This window comes from Candoia aspera, chromosome 1, assembly GCF_035149785.1.
Source record: "Candoia aspera isolate rCanAsp1 chromosome 1, rCanAsp1.hap2, whole genome shotgun sequence".
NCBI classification, from domain to species: domain Eukaryota; kingdom Metazoa; phylum Chordata; class Lepidosauria; order Squamata; family Boidae; genus Candoia; species Candoia aspera.
The window spans coordinates 283,920,525-283,943,505 of NC_086153.1; the positions used below are offsets into that span (position 1 = coordinate 283,920,525).

General features: G+C 37.1%; 1 protein-coding gene across 1 annotated transcript; it reads right to left on the reverse strand.

The window, feature by feature from the left end:
- Window positions 1–264: 264 nt before the first annotated feature.
- On the reverse strand, window positions 265–17,201 carry SCG5 (secretogranin V). The gene is made up of 5 exons (XM_063289983.1): window positions 16,978–17,201; window positions 10,062–10,211; window positions 6,639–6,751; window positions 1,666–1,719; window positions 265–892 (listed from the first exon to the last, which is right to left on the reverse strand). The coding sequence occupies exons 1-5, from the start codon at window positions 17,189–17,191 to the stop codon at window positions 788–790; spliced, it is 636 nt and encodes a 211-aa protein (XP_063146053.1). The 5' UTR covers window positions 17,192–17,201; the 3' UTR covers window positions 265–787.
- Window positions 17,202–22,981: the final 5,780 nt, after the last annotated feature.

A 22,981-nucleotide genomic window follows, 5' to 3' on the forward strand; every position in this document is an offset into this window, starting at 1 on the left:
AAACAGAAAATTAAAGTGGTTTAATTAAAATAATTAAAGTGGTTTAATTAAAATAAAGTGGATTAGCTAGGTCTGTGCACTTAATTGAGACAGCATTTCCTTGTAGCTGAATGTGTAACTACAGTATCTCACCTTCTGGCTAAAATGTTTAATCACATGGACCTCTTTAGAAATATGTATAATTTGCCTATAATTTGCCCAAACCATTTGATTGGTAATTTTCTGAAACATAATGTAATTCCATGAAAATAGAGAATATTGCTGTCAATAACAACAAGCATCTAGATATTTATTGTGTATTGTATTATTATTTACAAACAAAGAGGTGAAACAATTGTTCTCAAATAGCAAGCTTTATATCATGTGAAAGCATACAAGAACTGGTAAATCTTTAAACTTTGCCAAGCCTTTAATGACTTGTTTCTTAATGCAATTTAACTCACAATGATTAAAATGTATTAATGCTAAAAGTCAGATACAAAGCAAAACAAGAAGATTCTGTTGTTATAACTTAATAAGAAGCAGAATTGAATAGTCATGTAGCTAGGACAGCAACCCAAATCTGAAGGTGTCCAGATATATTGGACTGTAACTCCCACTGGTATGCTTGATGATTCTGGGAGTCACTGCCCAACACATCTGGAAGGTACCAGCTTGGTGAAGATGAAGAAGAAATATGATAAATACAGCTGCTTTTCAGCAACATTTATATAGGTAATAAACATGCAGCTACTATGAATATTGAATCACTTTTTATATAATTAGTACTCAAGCCATCCATGAATCTTCATTCAGTTTCCGCAGTGTCTTTTTCTTCATCTGAAAAATGTGGAACAGACTTCTTTGCCACAACGTTGTCCAATCTTTGACCCTGAAGATATGGATTTACATTCTGAAAGATGAAAGAAATATTTTAAAATGCTTTGGAATGGGAAATAATCCAGGTAAACATCCTACAGTCTTCCTCTGTATTTAGTGGGGCTTACTTTTAAGTAAATGTGTTTAAAATTGTAGCTTAATGTTTTCTCCCTCAACTTTTAACTCCCTAAATGGGGCAGGACTTCTGTTCGTTGAATTGACTAGATCCTATCTGCTTACTTTACTAAAGCAGAAGTGAGAGAAGGAAGTGAAAGCATGGGTTGTAAAAGTCAGTAGTCTTACTGTTCTACACTCTAAGACAATGTTCATATGATAATCTAAACTGCATGCACAACTGCATGTTTACATTCCTAGCCAGTGGGGGGAGGAATATTTTATTTTTCAACCAGGCCAAGGATCATCTTGGTCCAGCATTTTGTTTCTCACAGGGCTAACCAGATGCCTCAGGGGTGCTCACAAAAAGAAGATGGAACCATGCTAACCCAGGGGTAATATTGTGTCCTCAAGAGCAACAGGCTTTGATAGACCTGTCTTCCATGAATTTATCCAGTCCCCTTTTAAAGCTATCCAAGTAAGTAGCAAACTTAGATTCTATGTACATAGTCTAGTGGTAAGCCTGGGAAAATACAAAGGTTGCACTAATTTTCATTTTCCGGAAGTAAGGACTAAGTCCAGGTTTTATGCGCTATTCATATAAATATCTCAACAATCTGATTTTACTTTGCATTCTTGCCTGATCCTACACTAAGGCAGTAAAATGAAAACAAGTTGTGTTCTGAAAATTACCCTTTTCTTTCTTTTTGGTTCACCCTTCATTTTCTCAAAGAGTAAATTCTTATTCTGAAAAAAAAAAGAATACAAAGTGTGGATCAAATTTTGTAACCTCTTTTCAAGCAAGACTTTGTGCCATCTAAATATTAGCATATGAATATTTTGGAAAGCATTTTGGTAGGGAATGCCATGTTGTTGGAAAGATAAACCACAAGAAAACAGTTGAATTACTGCAGCCATTAATAAAATATTCTGCTATTCTTCTGGGATCCTCAGTGTCATCAGTTATTATAGGAATAGGAATATATGATTCTAAGTTACGTGATGGTTTTAATTTTAACTGTCTCAGTGAAGCAGGAATCAGAATGGAAAAATAACAAGAGTGGTAGAACGCATGCTTTGCATCCCTTTCAGTAAAAGGGATCTGAGGTATAAATCTGGCCCAGATATTTGTGCTTGGGACAAGGGGCAAGATGGAGAGTTTTCCCCAATTCACGTCTAGAGACTGATGGACATACATCAGTATTGGCATGCATCATACCTAAGCCAGGATAGATCACACAATATGCAAAACATGCCCTGCATCACACCTGTGGCCCACAGCAGACTGTGAGTTGTATGCAACTCTGTCTTCAATGGAAGAGGCCAGCTAGAGAGCCTAAAAAAAAAAGTCAGAAAGCCACCACTATTGCTCATGACCCATCTTTTACCACCTGAGGCACTGCCTCACTCTGCCTGATGGGATGTCTGGCCATATATCCAAGATCCTGGAGACCAGTTATCAATCATAGACAGTAACAATGAATTGGATAGACTATTAATATTGACTTAGTATGTGGATGCCATTAAAATGGCAAGACCAGACTTAGCAGACTGAGACATAACTGCCTATTTTATGAAGTCTACGTTTGGATTGTATCTAACTCTGTCAGTCCATAAGCAGAAAGACTATCACAGCTGGAACAGATTCTCCCTTTTCATGTTGCCCTATGTACTATTTGGAAGGGGAGGAAGGAGGAAAGAAAACAGAAGTTCTGCTGTAGGCATATGGATGTTTCCTCTAAGTTGTGATTTAAACATGTTTCTTATTATTATTTTAATTGCTTCCCCTGCCACTTTTTAAGTTTAATTGATGTTACTGTTATAAATACTTTCTTCTTTATAAAAATACACTAATCTTCCATTTAAAAAAATAAATTGGTCTAAAATTCTTTTCATATAATGAAGCCAAATTTGATTTGGGCAAAAAGAAGAGCTTCACAAGAACAGGAGAAGATAGCTATGACTTTCAGCTCCAACTTTTACAACTAGTCCCACACATTGCTGTATTTCATAAATGTTGCAAGCTCAAATATGGGCTGGAATGTCAGACAGATGCTCCACAGATTTGGTTTCCACTGGAATTATAATGTGGGACCCAAAAGAGAAAAAGTTAAAGCAAAAACGATTAGGAGGAAGAACTATATTTTTAGAAAGCAAAATGCTACATAATGAACTGTAGCAAGAGAGTAACAAAACAGTATTTCCTGAATGAAATAATGATTTCTGAGAAACAAATGCTTTATCAAGCTAAAATGATTTCTGCCAAACATTATCTACTTGGTGCTTCTCATATTAATTCAAGTTCACAAGACATAGCTTTTGTTTGACCTCAAGTATTTTATCTCTGCTGTGCCAAAGAGACAAGGAAATAGGGATGAAGCTGGCCAAAGAGACATTCTTGGCTGCAATAATTTGTGCAAACTCACTTGGGGAAAAATCAATTTAACATGCAAAATACAATAGGAGACATGTACTTTATTTCCTCTTAGAAGAAGTTTTAATTTATAGTTTCCCTTAACATACTGTTTTACCTGAATCTCCTTCACAAAGGTAAGTTTATTGACAATTTTAAAGGTACACTGCAATTAAGTTAGAAGCAGACTAAGAGGGGAAAAAAACCTTTGCTCAATTGTTTTGGTTAAAGAAATTATTTTGTTTTGTTTTGTCTGGGTATATGTTAAGACCATAAATAATGTAAATATAAGAGCAAGCAGAAGCAGAGTTCAGATAAGGTAATGTAATATGAAATAAGATCTTACCCCTGCAATAAAGGTAAATCTGAAAATATAGCATGCCCTAGAAGTTCCTGCAAGGAGAGAACTCTGACTTCTGGTGAAATATTGACCATCTTTTGATCCTATCATTACCAAAGAGGAACTAATAGCATTTTCTACATCACAGGACTTGGTTTTAGAAAGAGACAAGCCCAACACTACTTCAACCCTGAAATATACACAAAACAAGGAGAAGGTTTGCAAAGAATGGACAGATGTGTACAGGGTGACTTCAAATGTACACATTCAACACACAGATTTTGGGATACTTCTTACTGTATTAACATGTTTGTGCTAATACAGCTACTTTGGACATAAAGTGGTGTCATCAGAGAGCATCTACAGAACTGATGTTGAAGCATAATGACCATTTGTGTTTTGCACATTTAATTTATATCCAGACACACTGTGTCTGTAGGCTGTAGTTTAGATCTATGAAGTGTAATAACAGACATAAAACATAATACTGTCTGAGTTCAAGCTGCTTTCAAAGTAAATTGGTAATTTGTTTGATGGATTATAATTGCTAAAAGGTCGGTATAACATATGACAATTAATTATTTGAAATAATTCTAAATTATTATTGTATCCTGACAGTGTAGAATAAAGTATATTGTAAAGTTTTCACCTATTTTTTTAAAAAAACAATTTCAATGCCAAACTTCTCTAAAATCTCACACGTGTAAATTTATGATTCACTTGCAAGCCTCCACAAACAATATTGTTGACTACATCCCATGATATCAGCATCAATGTTTTTATGTTAAAGTTAGATGCTCTGAAATAATTTTTTGGGTTAAGCAGAGTATATGTACTATAACTGTAAGTAACTCTGTTAACTCTTAATTTAGTATTCTGGAACTGGACCCTTACACACTGATACTTAAACAATCTTGATTTTCCCTTTTTGTGTGTGGTTAGAAAAACAAAATTCTATACTTTGCTTTCAAAAGGACTTGGGTGACCCCACCTAGAATTTACATGCTTTGTAAGATCATCCAAGATTTAGTCTGCCTGTAGCTGATGGACAACCAGTTTGGATGCAGTAACAAAATAGATAAGAATGAACAAAATGAACCTTTGTCCACGTAAGAGGAAGGTAATGGCTGGTAGTTTATAAATGGTATTCCACCTATTCTCACCAAAAGACCAAGACACAGCTTGGGAGAGTTTATTCACCTACTGTTGTCATTAGAGGCTCAAATGACCTCTATGGCTTAAAATACCATGTATTAACATTAGCTGGTATGTTACTTTTGACCTTTGCATACTGTGATAACCTCCCATTTAGATTACTGCAATGTGGTTGCTTCTTTAAAACAGTTCAGAAACTACAGATTATTCAAAACATGGCTGTAGCATTAAGAACTAGGATAGGACAGTCAATCATATTGTGTTTTGTCAGCTGCATTTAAAGGCCCAATTTAAAGTGTGGTTTCCATTTTTAAAGTCTTACGTGGCCAAAAGACTCACATGTAATAAATGCACAGTCCTTCAAAGCTTAAAATCTTCTTCAAAGGCTTTTTCAATTGCTTCCACTAAATGGGATCCCTCAAAAGAGTAACATTTCTTTTTTTAAAATAATTTTATTAAAGTTTTTAATAAAACAGTAAAATACAAACTAAACTAAAAGAAAAAAGAAAAATAAACATTCAAAAAGTGCAGGAAAAAAAGAAAAAGTCAAATAGAAAAGAAAAAATAAGAACGTAGTAAAGAAAAGAAAAATATAAAGAAGTGACTTCCCCCTTTATCACAAGTATAAACAATTTTAGTTACTTATCACCTTCTCTTAAAATACAACAAATGATCTCTTCTTCCCATATCTCATTGCTTATCTATAAACAAATCTTTAAAGCCATGTCGTTCAGTCGTGGTCAGCAAAAGTCCATTAAGGGTTACCAGAGATAAAAGCATATCTATTTTAACCTTGATCAAATAAAGCAACTTTATAACCCTTCCTTTTACTTTTAACCACGGGACAAGGGATGGACTTCCGGTGGGGACACTCCGCAGGCAGAACTGACAACGTGGTGGTTTTTTTGGGCTCAGGCAGGTTTCTCCTGAAGCCCTGGAGCTTTTTCATGGACAGAAATTACTCGGAATCATCCCACCTGTCCTCTAGAACGGCGCCTTGCAGCCAGAGGATCGCAAACAGTGTTCATGTTAATCTGGTAAGAGACACCAGGAGGCTGGGACTTCACCATTTCCAAGCCATGTTGTTTAGCCCACTGATTTCAATGACAAAGTAATTTCAATGACAAAGTAAAGTATGTATGTCTAGCAATTATCCAAGTGAAATTCAGGGGACTTTGGCAGGAAATGCTTTAACTCCAAGCAATGTATCTGTAGTCACAAGCAATTGCTTTATAGTTCTCAAAGTAGTAGTACAAGAGCAAATTATTTGAGTTGGCATAAATGAATCATTTTCATTAAACATCTGGTATATGTACCAAAGATTGCAACATTAATAAAGCATAATACAAAAAAGGGAGGAGATTTGCTTGACTGCCTAAAATATTTAAGAATCATGTAAGAATCTGGTGATGTAAACATAAAGTGGAATCAGCTATATTTGTTGCATCATTCTCTTGGACTTTAAGTAGAAGAAACATTACCAACCACTGTATCTATCAGTAACAAAGATGAACAATTCTTAATGCTGTCTTTATTTTTCAGTCACAATTTGCTTTTGGTACACCGTTGCTTCTGTAATACGCACACACACATTTATATATTATGGTATAGGGTAATTTTTTTCATAAATAAGGTCCTTCAGAGAAAGTTTATTAAAATAATTGGCACAGAAATATTTTGTTCATAGTTATATAATAGAACATTTAATTGATTCAGCAATTATTTGTAGATTTATAAAAATAAACAAGTTTTCCGTACCCATTTACTTATGCTCGGGTAGTCATGTTCTGGATCAAAAAGATGCTGATGAAGTTGGTATTCTTTGCTGAACTCTGCTGTGTCTGGTGTGTTTTCAAGACATCCATCAACAACTACAAAACATTTTGGAAAACCTGAGCAGTTTGACATGTTCAAAACTTATTTTAAAAAAATATACCAGGAACATATGCAATGAATTTTATTATAAAAGTATGGGAGATGAGAAAATACATTTTTCTTCAAAACAGGACTCTTGGGGTAAGTTAAATAATTTCCACAATTCTTTGGAGCAGATACAAAGTAAAATTAATTTCTTTCCGTAGGGTCATAGGAGGGTTAAAAAGTACAATAAACAGATGTTTGTATATTAACCCAGTAATGTATATTTATATTTGTGCTTATAATTATAGACATTTCTATGCTACATAATATCTTTAATGTTTTGTTGTGCGGTTGATTGCAGCCTAAATTGTGAATTTAGAGATTCCCCACCCCTACCCAGAATATTTATGCGCACATTGGATAAAACAATCATCATCATATGGGATAATGCAAGTATTTAAGTCTTAGAAGAATGATTGAGGTGATTGATTCCTTTAATTCAGAAAATCAGAGTTTGTCCATTAACTAAATATGTGCTCAAGATTGAAAGGTATGTATATACTTGTAGCACAAGCTAACTGGGATAGATTCACTTCTAGTGATGTCATTGCTTACCTTACCTTGTCAGCCCCAATAGGTAGACCAGACCAGAAAATCAATTCCACAGAAATACTAGAAGTAGACTTAATTTAGGCTATAACAACAGACTGTTGCAAGTCTGACTGTACTTTGCCTCCCCTCCTACTTATACCCTAGTAAATCAGGAAGGTGTTTGTCTGAGTTGCTTGCAAATATTATCTTGCTTCCCAGGACTTAAAGTAATATTTTAGCCTTCTTTGCCTAGGTAATGGTTCTTGCATATTTCCATCAAGGTTATCTTCCTTACTCTCTACATCAGTAAAGGACCGTATACTTACTAAATCTTATCTGTACCAGCAATTAGAAGAATCCTGCTAAATACCCTTAATCCCACTCTATACTGGAAAACTCCACGGATGGGTAATGGATTCAGAAGTAACCAACATCTGGCTTCATTTCATTACATTTTTCTGACAGCTAGAATGAATCCTAACCGTTCTATACCTAAAAACCTTATTCCAGCATAATCAGATCATTTGTTCTTTTCTCAACTGCAGGGTAGCTTTTAAAGAAATCAGTGTGAGCTCTCTAATGAAAAATAATCAAATCCATATTTTGGGGATCTACTACTAGAGGTTTTTTCATCAGGCAACATTATAGAGGCTACAGTGGCCTTCCTGGACCTAATGCTCTCCAGGTATATGAGATTACATCCACCTAAATCTTCAGTCAGAATTCCAGTGCTGGTTGGGCATCCTTGGAATTTTTGTCTAACACACCTGAAGGGCACCAGATTGACCAGAACATGTTGCAGAACAGTTTTGCCAACCTTTCTAATTATCTTTTCACAGCAGTGCTCTGGTGGCTGCATTGGGCAATGATTTAGGTTTCAGAATGCTTGAATATAGCCAATATTTATTTCAAGTAAAGCTCATCCTTCTTTAACCTAGCCCTTAAAACATCACGGTACACCAGTAGATAGTTTAACGTTTTTATAGATTCTACTTGGGTACAGAATGGAGTTTATTTTTAAAACCGTAGAAGTTACTCATGTAAGAGATCTTACATGTAAGATCTGGTTCTCCACTCAGAATGTAACCAGGAAAAAGATCAGCTTTCTACAGATAGCAGCAGTTTTCCAGGAATCCTATTAGTGTTTGTATCTAAATACATCCTGTTAATCGAACCATCATCATTTTTAGGGGTGGCAGGGGTGGCTTTAGAGCTAAATCAAGGTAACAATGGAATAGAAAACTATCTTTTAATAGACTCAATCATCTGGGTATATAATTTCAGTCCTGATATTTATGGGGTCTATTCATATACATAAAATGAGAGAAATAGTATATCTGAAAAAAGGCAAAGTAAAAATTATATTAAGAATGGTAAAATTTGTGGAATAAAGAGAGAATTAACATACTATTTCTAAGAAAAGAAATTACACAACTCGTTGTTGTGGTTGTTCAGCATACCACAAAAGACTTGTGCATATTCTTCCATACCATGTGTACAAAAGTCACTTAGAAATGTTCACTAAAGTATCAATAACATTATTTTCTGTTTCTGAGCATAATCTAGTCAATGTGTTTGCACTACTTAAATGAAACCAAAGGAATTAAACTAAATCTATAATGCATATATTTCTTCTAGATAAATATGTATAGAATCAGGATGGATCATTATATTATAATGCACAATTTACACTTTCATTTTGAAGAATATTAAATTGTCCAAATCTTGTGAAGTAGTCAAATCTCACAAAATCTCTGAGAATTTGCATAACATGGTATAAAAATGTAAAATAATACCCACCACCTGGAAAAACTTGCTAATCCTTGATTTAAGACTATAAAAAATATATGAAAACTGCCCAGAGGGAAACATCAGGAAAAGAAGCATAAATGGTGTGCATATATCAGAAACAATTTCCTTTGCAACAATTTTTATACCATTTTCCAGAAGCAAATTTGATTTAAAAGTCAAGTTACCTCTGGTAAGTTCTTGTGACTCAAACATCTTTTAAAAATTGGCTTTAGAAATCCCACCATGGTTAATTTTATTCTACCTTGCTGAGAAAGATCTATTTTGGCATCTTTGGAGTCTTCAATGATAACATCATTCTAAACACTGAATGTTTACCTTGTGCTTGGTATTTTCCTATTTCCAAACTGAACTACCTATAGCTGAAATAATCAGTATGCTTTACTCTGGGGTTTCTCTGTGTCTTTTTTTAGATTGAAAGCCTGTTATCTGTAAAATATTCTGCGTGCTAAAATAATGACATAATTAAGTTTTCAAATACGTATACTACATTTAAATATCAAGAAGAAATCTAATTCACCAACTATTACTGTCTGTTGTTTAAATCAAATAGGTTCCCCAAACTAACCAATTTTCATATTTTCTTTGGTGATAAGTGCAGCCATTTTGTCTGCATTTCTTAGCCCTTGTTTGTCTCTATTCGCATTGATCCCAATTCATTGTTTCTTTCTCAGCTTCCATTTTTCCTTTGCTATAAAAAAGCTAGTATTTGAACAAATGCATCTTAGAAGTAGAATACCAATTTGGATTCTTTAATCTGTGTAACTGTGCACATAATTTTTCTGATGAGAAAACCTGGATTATTTTATTGTATAATTTAGATCTAATCGTTCCCATCATATATCCAAAATAATTCAGACACTACACAATATAAATGGCAAAATACAGGACCAAATCCTGTATGGAGTCCATGCAACTTACCTGTTTTTCCAATTGGGCAAGGATTTGGAGGATCTGGATATCCCTGATCTTCACTGAAATCCTTTGGTATATTATCACCTGTCAACTCAGCTACAATATTTGGAATATTTCCATAAGGACCCAAATGCTGCAGACCTTCATGGGCACCACCTAATAAACACAGAATTACATACACACAGAGAATTACAATCTTTTTCATGGGTTTGATTCAACATCTAAGTCAAAGCTTATGTTCATTTCCTAACATCAGATCAATTAAGTAGGGCACAAAACTTCTATCTGCTTCTTCTTAACATCATTCCATCCTCATTTCTCTTAAGACAATGTATTACGTCTAGTTAGTTACTACACTTAAATTATGAACTTGAAATTAAAATTAGACCATGGTCATCATAGGCAGAAAGCAACAACGTAATTGTTAAAATTAGGGAATCTAAAGTAGTCTAAAGAACAAAGGCATGGTATGAAAGTGGTGGATGGAAGTCGTAGAAACAAGGATAGTTTACCAGGATAGAAAGGTATGAAGAAATAAATGTTGGAGTCCTTAATGCTCTCTGAGCCTTGTTGTTTTCTTGCAGACATTTCATTGCCAGACTAGGCAACATCTTCAGTGCGAGGTACTGAAGATGTTGCCTAGTCTGGCAATGAAATGTCTGCAAGAAAACAAGGCTCAGAGAGCACCACAGTTCAACCCTGAGCTACAAATATTTGCTTTGATTGGAAATGAATGGTCTTGATATAAACTAGCTATGGTTTCCTCAGCTCCTGCTTTTACTATTATTTACTCCCTTTTTGCATTCTGCATAACATTGCTTATCCTAAAAGGAAATGGTGTGATGATTATGTATGTATGTATGTATATCAGTATGTATATCTAAAGTTGTCATCATTGGTCTAAAGAAATTTCCAGCTACTGAATTAGTCAGTCATTTGGGTTAGTTAGGCTACATTTTTCTACCTATTTTAAAATCACAACTTAATGTCCAAAGGATGAACTTGTGATTAACAAGTGAACAGGTGCTTACAGACAGGGTTCAGTGAGTCATTAAAATTGCAGCCTCATTGTGTACCAGTAGGCCAAGAGCCAGTGTGGTGTAGTGATTAAGACACCAGGCTAGAACTGTGAGTTCTAGTCCCGCCTTCTAGGCATGAAGCCAGCTGGGTGACCTTGGGCAGGTCATTCTCTCTCAGCCCTAGGAAGCAGACAATGGCAAACTATTTCCAGAAATCTTGCCAAGAAAACTGCAGGGATTAGTCCAGGCAGTCCCCAAGAGTTAACACTGACTCAAAGTCACAAAATAAAAATAAAATAAAATGCCAAGAAAAGTGCTGAGGCACCCACATAGGTCAATCCTGTGTGAGACCTAGTGTACAGCCTTACAATATTCTCCACACACAGAGCAGGCAGCGTGGAAACAACTTTTTCATGGAATTTTTGAGGTGTACACTTGCCACTATAAAGCAGCCAGGTATACAATGCAAACCCAGATACATAATATCTGGCAGAAATTGGGACTCAGTATAGCAGAGCAGACTTCTTCTCACTTCTTCTCATGAAAATCATTTGCACTCCATTATACCTACATTTAACTACAAATATAAGGCTGTCACTGTCTTGGCAGGAATATTTTTCTACCTTATTAATCACTTAAAAAACAGGACAGTAAATATAGGTTTATGTCCCAAGTTTAAATATTCATTTTCTTAGTCCTTAAACTATTAAGAAAATATAAGAATGAAGATTTTTAATTGGAATATAGTTTATATTCCTTTCATACAATAAATATATGAGTGACATTATTTACTCTGCAAAATTATAATTATGTGTTGTGAGATACGAGTATAATGAAAGGAGACAAAGTTAAGTGTATCATTTTAAAATACTACTCAATTTCTGCTTTGCAGAAATTATATATTTGCTTTAGAGATTGCATAAAAACAACCATAATAAAAGATTCCAGATGTTTTAAGACCACTGCTAACTTTGCATAAAACATTTCTGTGTAGCTTTGTTTTTCATATGCAAACAAGTAAATGGCAGGTGTATATAAGTACGGCAAAAATGATATATGGCAGTTGTGAAGCAGTATCTTTAAAATTATAAATTCTGTATTCTGTATTTCCATTTGCACAGGCAAATGCTGCTGCTAGTTTGGACAGATAGTACCTCAGAGTCCAGATACTGAGAATAAGTATCTTCATGCCGTGCCTGATTTATTTTACTGTATGTTACCTGTTCTCCATGAATAAGACATGGTTTACATAGAAATCTCCCTTCATTTTTTCCCACAACAAACCTGTGGAGTAGGTTGGACTGAGGGAAGTGGCTGACAAGTCACCCTGTCAGTTTTTGTGGGTGAGCCTTGTTTGTTATGGATAAGTACTGGAAGAATGCTAAAATGAATAGGCCTTGTTTGATCCTGCAACATAATCCTCTTGTTTTATTAAGTCATCCAGGTATCTTAACTGACCTTTTCTCCCAAATATTGCCTATAAATGGTGGGGATCATTCTAATTTCTTGGTAAGAAAACTACTGAAATTAAGGGAACATGCAAAAGTTCAGATATCTACAAACTTCTTATGAAAGCTCTGAAGATCAGCCTTTGCTTGAGAAGAGCTGTTTGCTTGGTGAATTGAACCCTTTTTGTAATGCCTAACCAGGACTTCTCCTGTCTTCCTTTCTCTCCCAATCCAGCTTTCCCTTCTCCTTACATCACTTCCATCCAGGTTTCTTTGCATTTCTCTTTTCTTGTCTCTTCCCAGTGCAGCTATCCCTCCACCTCCATTCTGTATTCTCTTCTCTTTTTTGCTTTTCTGTTGAAATGCCCAAAGTCTATGTATGTGTAGTTGTGTGTTTCTAGGGGTGTCAATTGTTCATAATGTACAAATAGAAAATCAGATAATTTTACAAACAGGGCACCTTATTTTACAGGCAATTGATTTTATTCAGTTATTCAAGTCCCCCCCACAACAGCCCTGTTGTTTTTTTTGGAGTGTGGTTACATCCCCTTCCATCTGTGAGTCTGTGTATGTACACACACAACCATCTTTCTGAAGGCCTCAGAGAGCTGTTTTTGATCTACCCACTTCAACCACAAAGAGCAAATCAAACTAGATATCTGGGGTTTCAATAAGACAGGTTCCTAAAGATCTGCTCTAATGATGTTCTAATTATTTGAACCTGATCTGGTGCATCTGATTCTAATTTTAGGTATTTGAGGTAGTGATAAATGTAGGGGTGGGCTTACATTTTCCACATGAAACATTTCCATTTATGTTTATTTAAATTACACAATGGACTACAAAAAGTAAATGGTATGTGATATTTGTGATGTTATATCCCCTTTATCAATATTGTTGAAATGAAGATCAAATATCTGTGTGTTGAAATATGTTGAAAAAGTCGAATTTTAATGAGTGTACTTACTTTTCACATGACTGTACACACGCACATAATTAAGCAAGTATGAGTCTGCAATGCAGGCCTGTCTCTAGGTAGATTCCAAAATGGAAAAAAGGATTATAAAAATGCTTCCCTGTGTTATATTAGTCATGGCACCAACAAATAAGAGTTTTCAGCCCCCACAACTTCTCTCTAATAAGCACAAACACAGGCTTTTCAAAGGAATATAAAGTCCATTATTTATTGTGTGTATATAGTTAAAGTTTTAAATGCTTGCCAGCATTTCCCTGGATAACACACAAAGTCATTTTTCTACCAGTATACATTATTGCTTCCTTCAGTTCAAGATCCCACAGTCTTCACATCAGTGTGTTTTTCCCAGAAGACAGTAAAAAAAAAACCTGATGTTAATGTCTTATTTCTGCACTCTTTAATGCTTTCATGGATTGTGCAAATCATGTTCCTTACAAAACATCATGAACTGTTTATCTTGTGAAGGAGAAGAATGGCAGAAGCACACCCTGATTGCTTTCTTACAGACAGTAATTCAAACACCCCATTCCTTGTGGCACTGCATTTTTGACAGTCGGCTTACTGGACCTTGAAAGTCTAGAATCAAAATAATGCATGATAGAATGTGACACTATTTATCACAACATGTGAACAATTGCCTTCTTGATAAATCAAGAAATCGTGGCCAGAAAAGAATAGCATAAGAGAATAACAATCTAATGCACCAAGAGTTGGTTCTGCAAGGAGTCTTAGTCACCCACAGATTCTCCAGTTTTATCAACTCAGTACATGCTGCCAAACTGTACAAGAGCAATTGCTGAAACTTGCTGGAAATGATTAAAGTTGTCACAATTTCTTTCACACACCCCACCCCTACCCCTGCAATCTATGTCAACTTGGTAACGAATCACCATGCACTTCATCCCTTTTTCTGTCTTAGTCCTGGAAGATTTATTTTCCCCAAGGTTTCTCTAAAATATATACAATTAATGGAAATAATGCTCCAAAGATGTGTGAAGCTAATGATGCACTGATATCCATGACAGTCTGCTGGTTTGCTATACATCTTAAGTTAAGGATTCAGAAAATGTGGGTCATGACCACCCAGGATTGCCAATTTTTTAGCCTCAGGACAATGCAGGCAAAGCAGAAAACAAAGCTCAGAGGGAGTCATTTCCAAATGGTTCACTTTGCCTGGGCAAGCCCACCATGGACAGCTGTGGTATCAGAAAGTTTGAGAATGTCTTTAATGCAGAGATTAAAATTGAATTATTAAAAATAAATGGTATATTTCCTCCTTGCCCAACCATAAACCTAATGAAGTACTGTAATTGTTTTTAATCATGGAATGAGGGAATCACAGGACTGCAAAGGTAGAGAAGCCCTACCTTATATGATGAAAGGAACTCAGAGACTGTATATCAAATACCTGTTGTTATTACTTAAGCCATTTATTTGAGAAAAAGGAATATCCTTGCTAGCAAGCTTTTCAGACTGGCGGAATGGTGGAAGTGGTGGAAAGTTAAGGAATAAAAGAACAGGAGGAAAGTCAATGGAAAATAAATCCATGTTGCTCGGGTTGGAAATTGGGATAGGGGTTTTTTTTTGGTATTCTCAGAGCTAAAATTTTAACCGCTTATCAGGTAAAATGTATCAGATCTGATTATTTTATATTCATTCAAAGGCTTCATCAGCAATGTACAACTGTAAGCTCTCTGTAACAATATATCTGAATACTCAATTTTTATTTTAAATGCATCACGTATGTGATGAGCTGCTGAAATTTCCTCTATATTTTTTTATACTCCTGAAATAGAAAATTTGGCCACTCCTTTCAGGATACATATTTAAATATTTTAGTCTAGAATAGCATAATCTTCAAATGCTTTTTTTAAATGCTGAAACAATACCAAATAAAAGAGGAGTAATATTGACATGAAGAATCAACAAGTCTCATTGGTTTCCTTCCCAGGAGAGATTGTAGAACTGTCAGCTAATCATCATCAAACTGATATACAGTACTGTCAGGATTATAATACTGTATCAGATATAGTGGTCTTTACAATATTATGTCCTTAATATATAAGCTATCTCTGAATTTTCTGGCTCCTTAGCAGCCCTCTGAGGATAGTGCTGCCATACCCAGAGCAGAACATGAAATCAACATAAACGAGGATTTTGCAGGAAAAATGCTTGATGGTGATTTTGTCTCCATTATCTTGTATAGTATAGCACATTCTATTAAACGTTACAATCCAATACAGCCTTACAGGGAGCAAATCTCACAGGTTTAACACTGCTTATTTCTAAGTGGCTTGCATAGGAATTCATTTTCAACATCTATACTTAATTTTAACAACCTTCCCACCCCGTTTCATTTCATACCAATAATTGTACATCTCTAAATGACCCCGAGTGAGGTTACATAGCAATATGAATATGAAATAGGGCCACTGACATCACTATTTTTTTGTTGTTTTTTGTTTTGCTTATTTTGTTCTTTTAAAGAAAGGAAAGAAAATCTTCCAGAGAAACTGCATTGGTTACAGATAAACTGCTGTTAACATAGAAGTTTGCTCTGTAATGCAAACAAGTTGGACATTATTCCATTACAAATCATTTGGTTTCCACCAAATTCTTAACAGGCAGTGCACCACCTGCTGACTAAAATGTATAAATACTGTTTTAAGCAGGTTTCTAAAATGTACATCCAGTACTGAGCAGCCACCTAATGTCGAAGCAAAGAACAACACCGCACATATCCAGGAAGGATGTTGGAATGTATTTGTTAAAAGCTTCTATTCAACCATGCCTGAATCTCATGAACACATTTAGGTGTATTTCAGAAATTCAAGGTTCACTAAAAAATTAGTCTAGTACGGTAATCAGGGAGTTTGACCTTGACCATGGATAGTTCAAGCACTCACTCAACTATGAAATAGGAGAATGAAAATCAGAGTGATCCATATACTGTACATCACCGTAATGTTCTCATGAACGTCCTGTAAGGCGCGTTTCATAGTCCCGGATAAGAAGAGGGAGCATCTTCTCTATATTGCAGTGCTCTTCTGTGAAGTAACTTGCCAGCAACTGGTGCCAACATATTATATTACCTTGCATTACATTACATTTTGGCTAGTCAATGGCATTTGAAATAACGTTGTTTTAGGCTGGTTGATATGAGCTTTTTATTTTATATACTTCTTGCCTTTCAGTGCTGTAGATATGGCAGTGTTGTTTCTATTTTATAATTCCCAGCCAGCAGGTTTGTTGGCTATGCTCTCTTAAAATAATGAACATTGAAGTCCAATGAATGTGAAGGTCACAGACTGAGGATGGCATTTTATATAATTCCCCAGTATGTAAAATAAGAGGCATTATAAAAGTATTTTTAATTTAATTCAGCTATAAAGATGTTCCTATGCTGGCTGGGAATTCTGAATATCAATATTATCTTAAAATAATAATTTCATTAATAATTCAAAGAAATGAATGTTTACCTTGAATATTTTGTGGGCCTATGAGATTCATTGCTTGATGCGCTGGATATTCAACTCTGGGTCTTGCAATGCCCAACTGTTCCATCACACCATGCAGAAGTCTTTGGATGTCAGCTTCAGAAACTCTGTCTGGGCTCCTAGCACTGTGACTGAAAGTCAAAGCTAGTCTGCAGGCCAGCAGAAGTAACAGGCTGCAGAGCAAGGTTGAAGTCATGGCGATACCAATCTATGCCAAGGCAACAAGGAACTCAGTGAACGATGATATGAAATGCCACATTCCTCCTTCTCCCCAACAACTGAATTATTTTCTGGTCCTGTGAAGGGCAGTTAGGGAAGGCTACTATAGAAGAATATAATGTGACAAAGGGATTTTAAGCCGAACAGTACAACAAATCTCAAAAGTCAAGTTGATTATGATCCATTTCTACATGGATCGCAAGGTAAGTAATGGCTTGGTGAAATAAAATTGAAAACTTAAATTCAGCTTCTCAGAGGCTGTATGAGGTAGCCTGCATGCTATTCGTTGAATTGTGTCCATTTTCTCTTTATTTAACTGTCAGCTGTGTGGTTCATAGAAGCTTTGGCAAAATGCACAGAGGAGGCTGGGACCAGAGGCAATCTGAAGACTCTGAGCTGCTGACTCCCAATTTAACAGGATTTCAAATTTTGGTCCTAGTCTGTTTCTAAGTGTCAGTCACTTTCCAGTTAAATGTTATGGCGCTCCGCCACTCTGCCTAGCTGCGCATTTGATTTGGGAAGGCTAGAAAACAGCTTCTCAAGTACGTCAAGAGCCTGGCAGCCTATCACATTCGCTACATCAATTAAATATTCCCATCTCTTGCCGTTTTGCCCCCACCTGGCCTTGTTCCCTGGAGGCCAAAAGCTCTGTTTGGTTCCATCAAACAAGATTCCCCAAATGGCAGCAATGATTAATCAGAGAAAATCTAACAAACGACATCACTTCAAAATCCTCTGCATTTTTTTTTTTTACTCATTTCAGTGAAGCTTGCAGCCAAATGCTAACTGCCTAGATTAACGAAGTTTATGTCAGCCTTGCGCTCCTGAGCATTCGCGATCAGATCTTCAACTCCGCTTCTTCACAGTGCATGCTGGGAAAAGTCATGTCCTATTAAGCCCAGCATATGCACCATTATTATTATTATAAAGCAGAGAGCGCGCACGTTGGAAAATATTCATTAATATTCGTTTTAGCATGTTACAAACAGGATTTGTGGTCATTTTACTATTTCCAGCCTAACTGGTTTCCAGATACCTTCTCTTGCTATGTTTCCCCAAATACACCGTTAATTTCACCACCGAAAAGGTAGGAAACAGAAGAATAAAGGTCGGCGTGACTCCGCCCCTTGCCTTTCTATTTAACTTCTCCCAGACCTGTATTATTTCTCATGTGCCAGAAATTAAAAAGGCCGTTTTGCCCTAAAAGAGAGGCGAAGTGCTACCTAAGGATAATGAGAACAATGCTAACAATAAATAAGAGTAAAGAATAGCCAACCATGGGGCCCTCTTTCCATCACAGAGCTTCCACAATATAAAAACATTGGCCTGCGCCCTCCCCACACCGAGCCCTTCTCTCTGAGCCGCCCGGCCATCCCTGCGGCCCCCGAGAACAACGCGCGCAGCACTCACCGCTACGATCCGGCGAGTGCGACGGCTGCGCTCTTTCCCCCTGAGTCCCGAGTGCCGCTTGCTTGCCCAGGCGCAGCGCCAGAGCGGAGGCAGCGCCCAAGCTCGTGCGTTGGGGGTGCTCCGCGGTCACAGCGTTTCCTCAACCCCTGTCCGAGCTGTGCTTCTCCTTCCGTCCGTGGCGTGTGCGAGAACGGTTGCCAGGATTCCCGGAGGTAGATCACAACCCCTGACAGCTGGGCTTTCCGCCTCCCATCGCGCAGGCTGCGGGGATGGCCCTCAAAGCAAGGATGCTCAAGCCGGCTTTGTCTGCTTTTTGCCAATCTCTTTGTAGCTGATCCTTCCATATACATATACGAACTCATTTATATAAATGAAATTCAAGTAAGTCAGCATCAGTGTATTCCAGCCTTCCCCTGCTGGTACTGCAGAAATTTGTTGGACTACAGTTGCCATCATAAATTGAGAACAGCTGATCAAAAAATCTCATTTCCTTTCTAGTATCACCTGCCTTATTATTTATATGGCTATTCTTCTGTCTTAAGGAACTCTTGCCCCCCTTTCCCATGAGACTAGGATACTAGGCTGAGTATAGTGGTTTGTCCAAGATCACTCAATGAGCTAACCCAATGAGGATTTGAACATGGATCCCTCCAATCCCACTCGAATTATTTAATAGTTGTTTTATTGTAGCTGCAGTCCTGTACTCTAGCATTCCACAACCTGGGTCCCTTTCAGAAGTGTGGCCTTCAATTTCCAGAATTGTTAGCAATAGCCATGGTGGCTGGCCATTGTAACCAATGGGTTGAACTTCTACATAGGATTCAAAAGTGTGGGTTTAAAACATGTGAGCTCTTTGAGGCTATTAAGGTTAGACTCCTAGTTATCAAACAGTATGCTGTAGTGAGATGTTTTCTTTCTGCCTCAGAGGCTGTAGGGTAAAATAATATAGACCCACTTGACTTTCAGACCTGATGGAAAAAGCATTATTTGCATATCTGACTCCGCTCCAATATATTTCAGCTCAAAGTAAAAATGATGGTTCAAAATCCCATTCTCTGTAATGATTTTATATCTTCCAGCCAATGTTTGTTCCATATAACTAATGAGTTTGCCAGAGCTAAGCACAGTGCTTCGAGAGAGTCAACTGTATTGCCTGAACAGGATTACAGCTTTTAAATCCCTACAGCCCGATTTGTTCATCACGCTAGGGCAAAGTGTGGCTTGCCTTTGGCTTAGTATGTTGCATGAATTCAACAAATTTGCAGTTTATTCAACAACTCATGGCATAAAGAAATTGTGGATTAGAATGGTGAATGAAACACCATTCTCTATTTTGTTAATGATCACTTTTTACCACTGACAGTGCATTTTCATTTCCCTCTAACCTCCATTCAGACTAGGTGTGTATATGCACTCTAGTCTTCAAGGTAACATATCATACATCCAATAAAAAGCATGCTCCAGGTATGGTATAACCAATTTGGTAGTCTTTTAAGTTGCTCAATGGGAAATCTATTTTTCAGTGACAAGGTTAGCACTGCAACCAGTGTGGAAAATCATAATGATGCTGCTGTTGGAAACTATGTGAAAGGAATAGACCTTATTGCACTGGTGGGAAAACCTGTGTCTTTTTTCTAAGACAGGTTCAGAGTGGGTGCAAAGATGGCTTGCCACTTCCTACCATGTCATCAACACTTAGTCTTCCAGATTTGAGGGGGAAAAAAATTAAGGGAATCGTTCTCTGTAGCAGCGTGGATTTAAACCAGAAAGGAAAGCCTTCCATTAACATTTCTGTCTACATTTCTTGACCAGTAAAATACCCCTGATTCAACACTATCTCATTCTTACAGGAACATTTTGTTTGACAGCCCATATATATTTTATGTAGTTCTAATTTTTATCATAGCATTATTTTTGAAATATGTTTTTATTACAATAATTTATGTACCACTATATTTTCAGACACTTGGTGGCTTGCAGTATTAATTTCAGAAAATAAACACAAAATTTAATATAATTATAACCAAGCAATCAAATGCATTACCATTTGTGCTAGCATGGTTTTCTTTCTTTCCTTCTGTGCCTTTGATTCAGCACTGACTCCTGATGACCGCCTGGAGAGGTCCTTGCGTTTTTCTTGGCAACATTTTTGGAAGTGGTTTGCCATTGCCTTCTTCCAAGGGCAGAGACAGAATGATTGGTCAAAGGTCATTCAGCTGGCTTCTTGCCTTTCTCAGCTGGTGCCTTAAACCAGTACAGCAAACTGGCTATCAGCATGATCTTACTCATCTCCAAATGACTAACTGAAGAGGCATGTTTTATGGTTCTGTGAAAATGTAGTAAGCTGGGTGGGCGGGGGGAGATATCAAGGAGTAAGGACTGGGGCCATCACTGAGAAGGGTTCAGGGCTGGTCCCTGAAGATGGTATTCTCTGGGTGGTGGGATCCTCAGAAAGCCCTCTCTCAGACCTTATGGACAGGCAGCTTGAATTTGGATTTTATATTATATTTATATAATATAACACCAAGATATGGCAGAAATACTGTTAAAGCTGTGATAATTTGTAAAATTAAGACTGAAATCTTATGCACTTATCTGTGAAGACAATTCCACTGATTTCATCAGGACAGGCATTCTTAGGAGATGCATTTTAATTGGAATTTACAGAAGGATTGCTATCATTTTTGAGCCAGTTATGGCTACCATGGTGAACATGGACAGTGACAAAACACTGCTGTCCCTGTCTTGGTGATCCCACTGGTAGTTTATGGTAAATCTAACTATCATTCTCAGTCATTGAAGATAGAGCCAATAGGAAAGGGTTATATTACAATAGTATTCCAAGAGAGGATCAGTACAGTACTGGTTAAAATGTGTTCTAAAAAGCACTGGGTTCTCAAAAGGACTCTGCTATTTGGATGCAGCAGCCCACTGGCTGAATGTGCTGGGATGCCAGAGGGGAGATTTTTACTAAGTAAGTATACTAGAGCAATGTATTTCCTGACCCTCTACTGATGGTGGGTTATGTAACTTGGTTTTCCCTTTTGCCAAAGGAGAGCAGCTCTCAGCCCTCTGCACTTCTAGGAGGTATATTTTTAGAGCCCTGCACAAATCTAGCTTGTGCCAGGTTAATTCTCTAACTCTGGGCAAAAATTGGGGAGCACAACCTGTGGAATTTGGAATTGACCTTGGGCATCAGGTACCTCGTATTGATGTAATACACATAACCCCACTCAGAGAAAGAGAACCTAGTTCCCCAATTTTGAGTTTAGAGCTATCAAGAAGGCTGTCTTTCAGGCAAGGATATTAAGGGCATTTGTCTAATGGATTTAAAGGGGGCAATAGTAAGAGGTATAAGAACCAGTGTCAAGTCCCACAAAGGCAATCAGTGAATCACCAGGTGTGAGGGGAGGCTTGTGTCTCTAAGAAAGCAGCACGTGCGAGGATGGCCAGATAGAGATGCCCTTCACTTATCTAGGAGGGCAGAGCCCAAGGCATCTGTCACTTTGTAGTATATAAGTACTAGCCCCCCCTCCAGTCCCATGTGTTAGAACAACAATGGTTCCAGGAATGTGCTGCTGGTGCCACAAGTTTCTGTGTCGTTTCTGTGTCAAATACACACCAACTCAGTTGATAGATACTGGTGGTGGCAAAGCATCCAGAGGCCAAGACAGTTTCCACTGCCAAGCCTGGAGAGCCAGGATGCAGATATTCCTTTTGTTTCCAGGTATAAAATTGTAACTAGTCTGGATCCAGCTGTAGAACTGAGCTTTGAGGCAGGTGTTTGGGGACTTACAGTTATGGGGACTCCTTCCTCATCTCCATTAGTGCAGAGAACCTGGACCAGGGCCGTAATTAAAATCAGCTGTGCTAACTTCACTTTATGCACCACTTTTTATAGTACTGGTGTTAGGGGGAAACTTGAGAGAAATTCTACCAAGGCATTGATTCCTTCTACTCTGTTGTGAAATCAGAAGAGCCTTGCTTCTCTGTTGTCTGCTGTCACAAGTCTATTGAAAGGGATCCCTATCTTGCTGAGATATCTGGCAAGGCTTTCTTATTTATTTCTTAGCAGAAGGTTTCACTGTATCACAGCTGGCTACAACCTTTGTGGTTATCAAGGTGAAGTCTCATTTAACAATGGTTTCCTTGGAAGTTTACATTATTAGAAATCAGCTTATCATAAACCAAACTAAGCATATTGGACAATGCATGTGAAAGAAGGCAAAACAAGAAAATGTTTGGGATTGGTTTGGGAGGGGGAGGGAGATAAATCTAAAAACTGAACCGTTAGATTTTTTGTAGGTAAGTCTTATTAGCAGGTCTCAAATTGCACATATTTCCTATATTCTAGTTT

Bases quoted from the DNA above. Each gene is read 5' to 3' on its own strand.
- SCG5 (XM_063289983.1), bottom strand. From the start codon at position 17,191: ATGACTTCAACCTTGCTCTGCAGCCTGTTACTTCTGCTGGCCTGCAGA. The intron at 10,212-16,977 runs GTAAACATTCAT...TGTGTTTATTAG, and splicing joins AGGCCCACAAAATATTCAAG to GTGGTGCCCATGAAGGTCTG. The intron at 1,720-6,638 runs GTACGGAAAACT...TTTTTTTTTCAG, and splicing joins ACCCGAGCATAAGTAAATGG to AATAAGAATTTACTCTTTGA.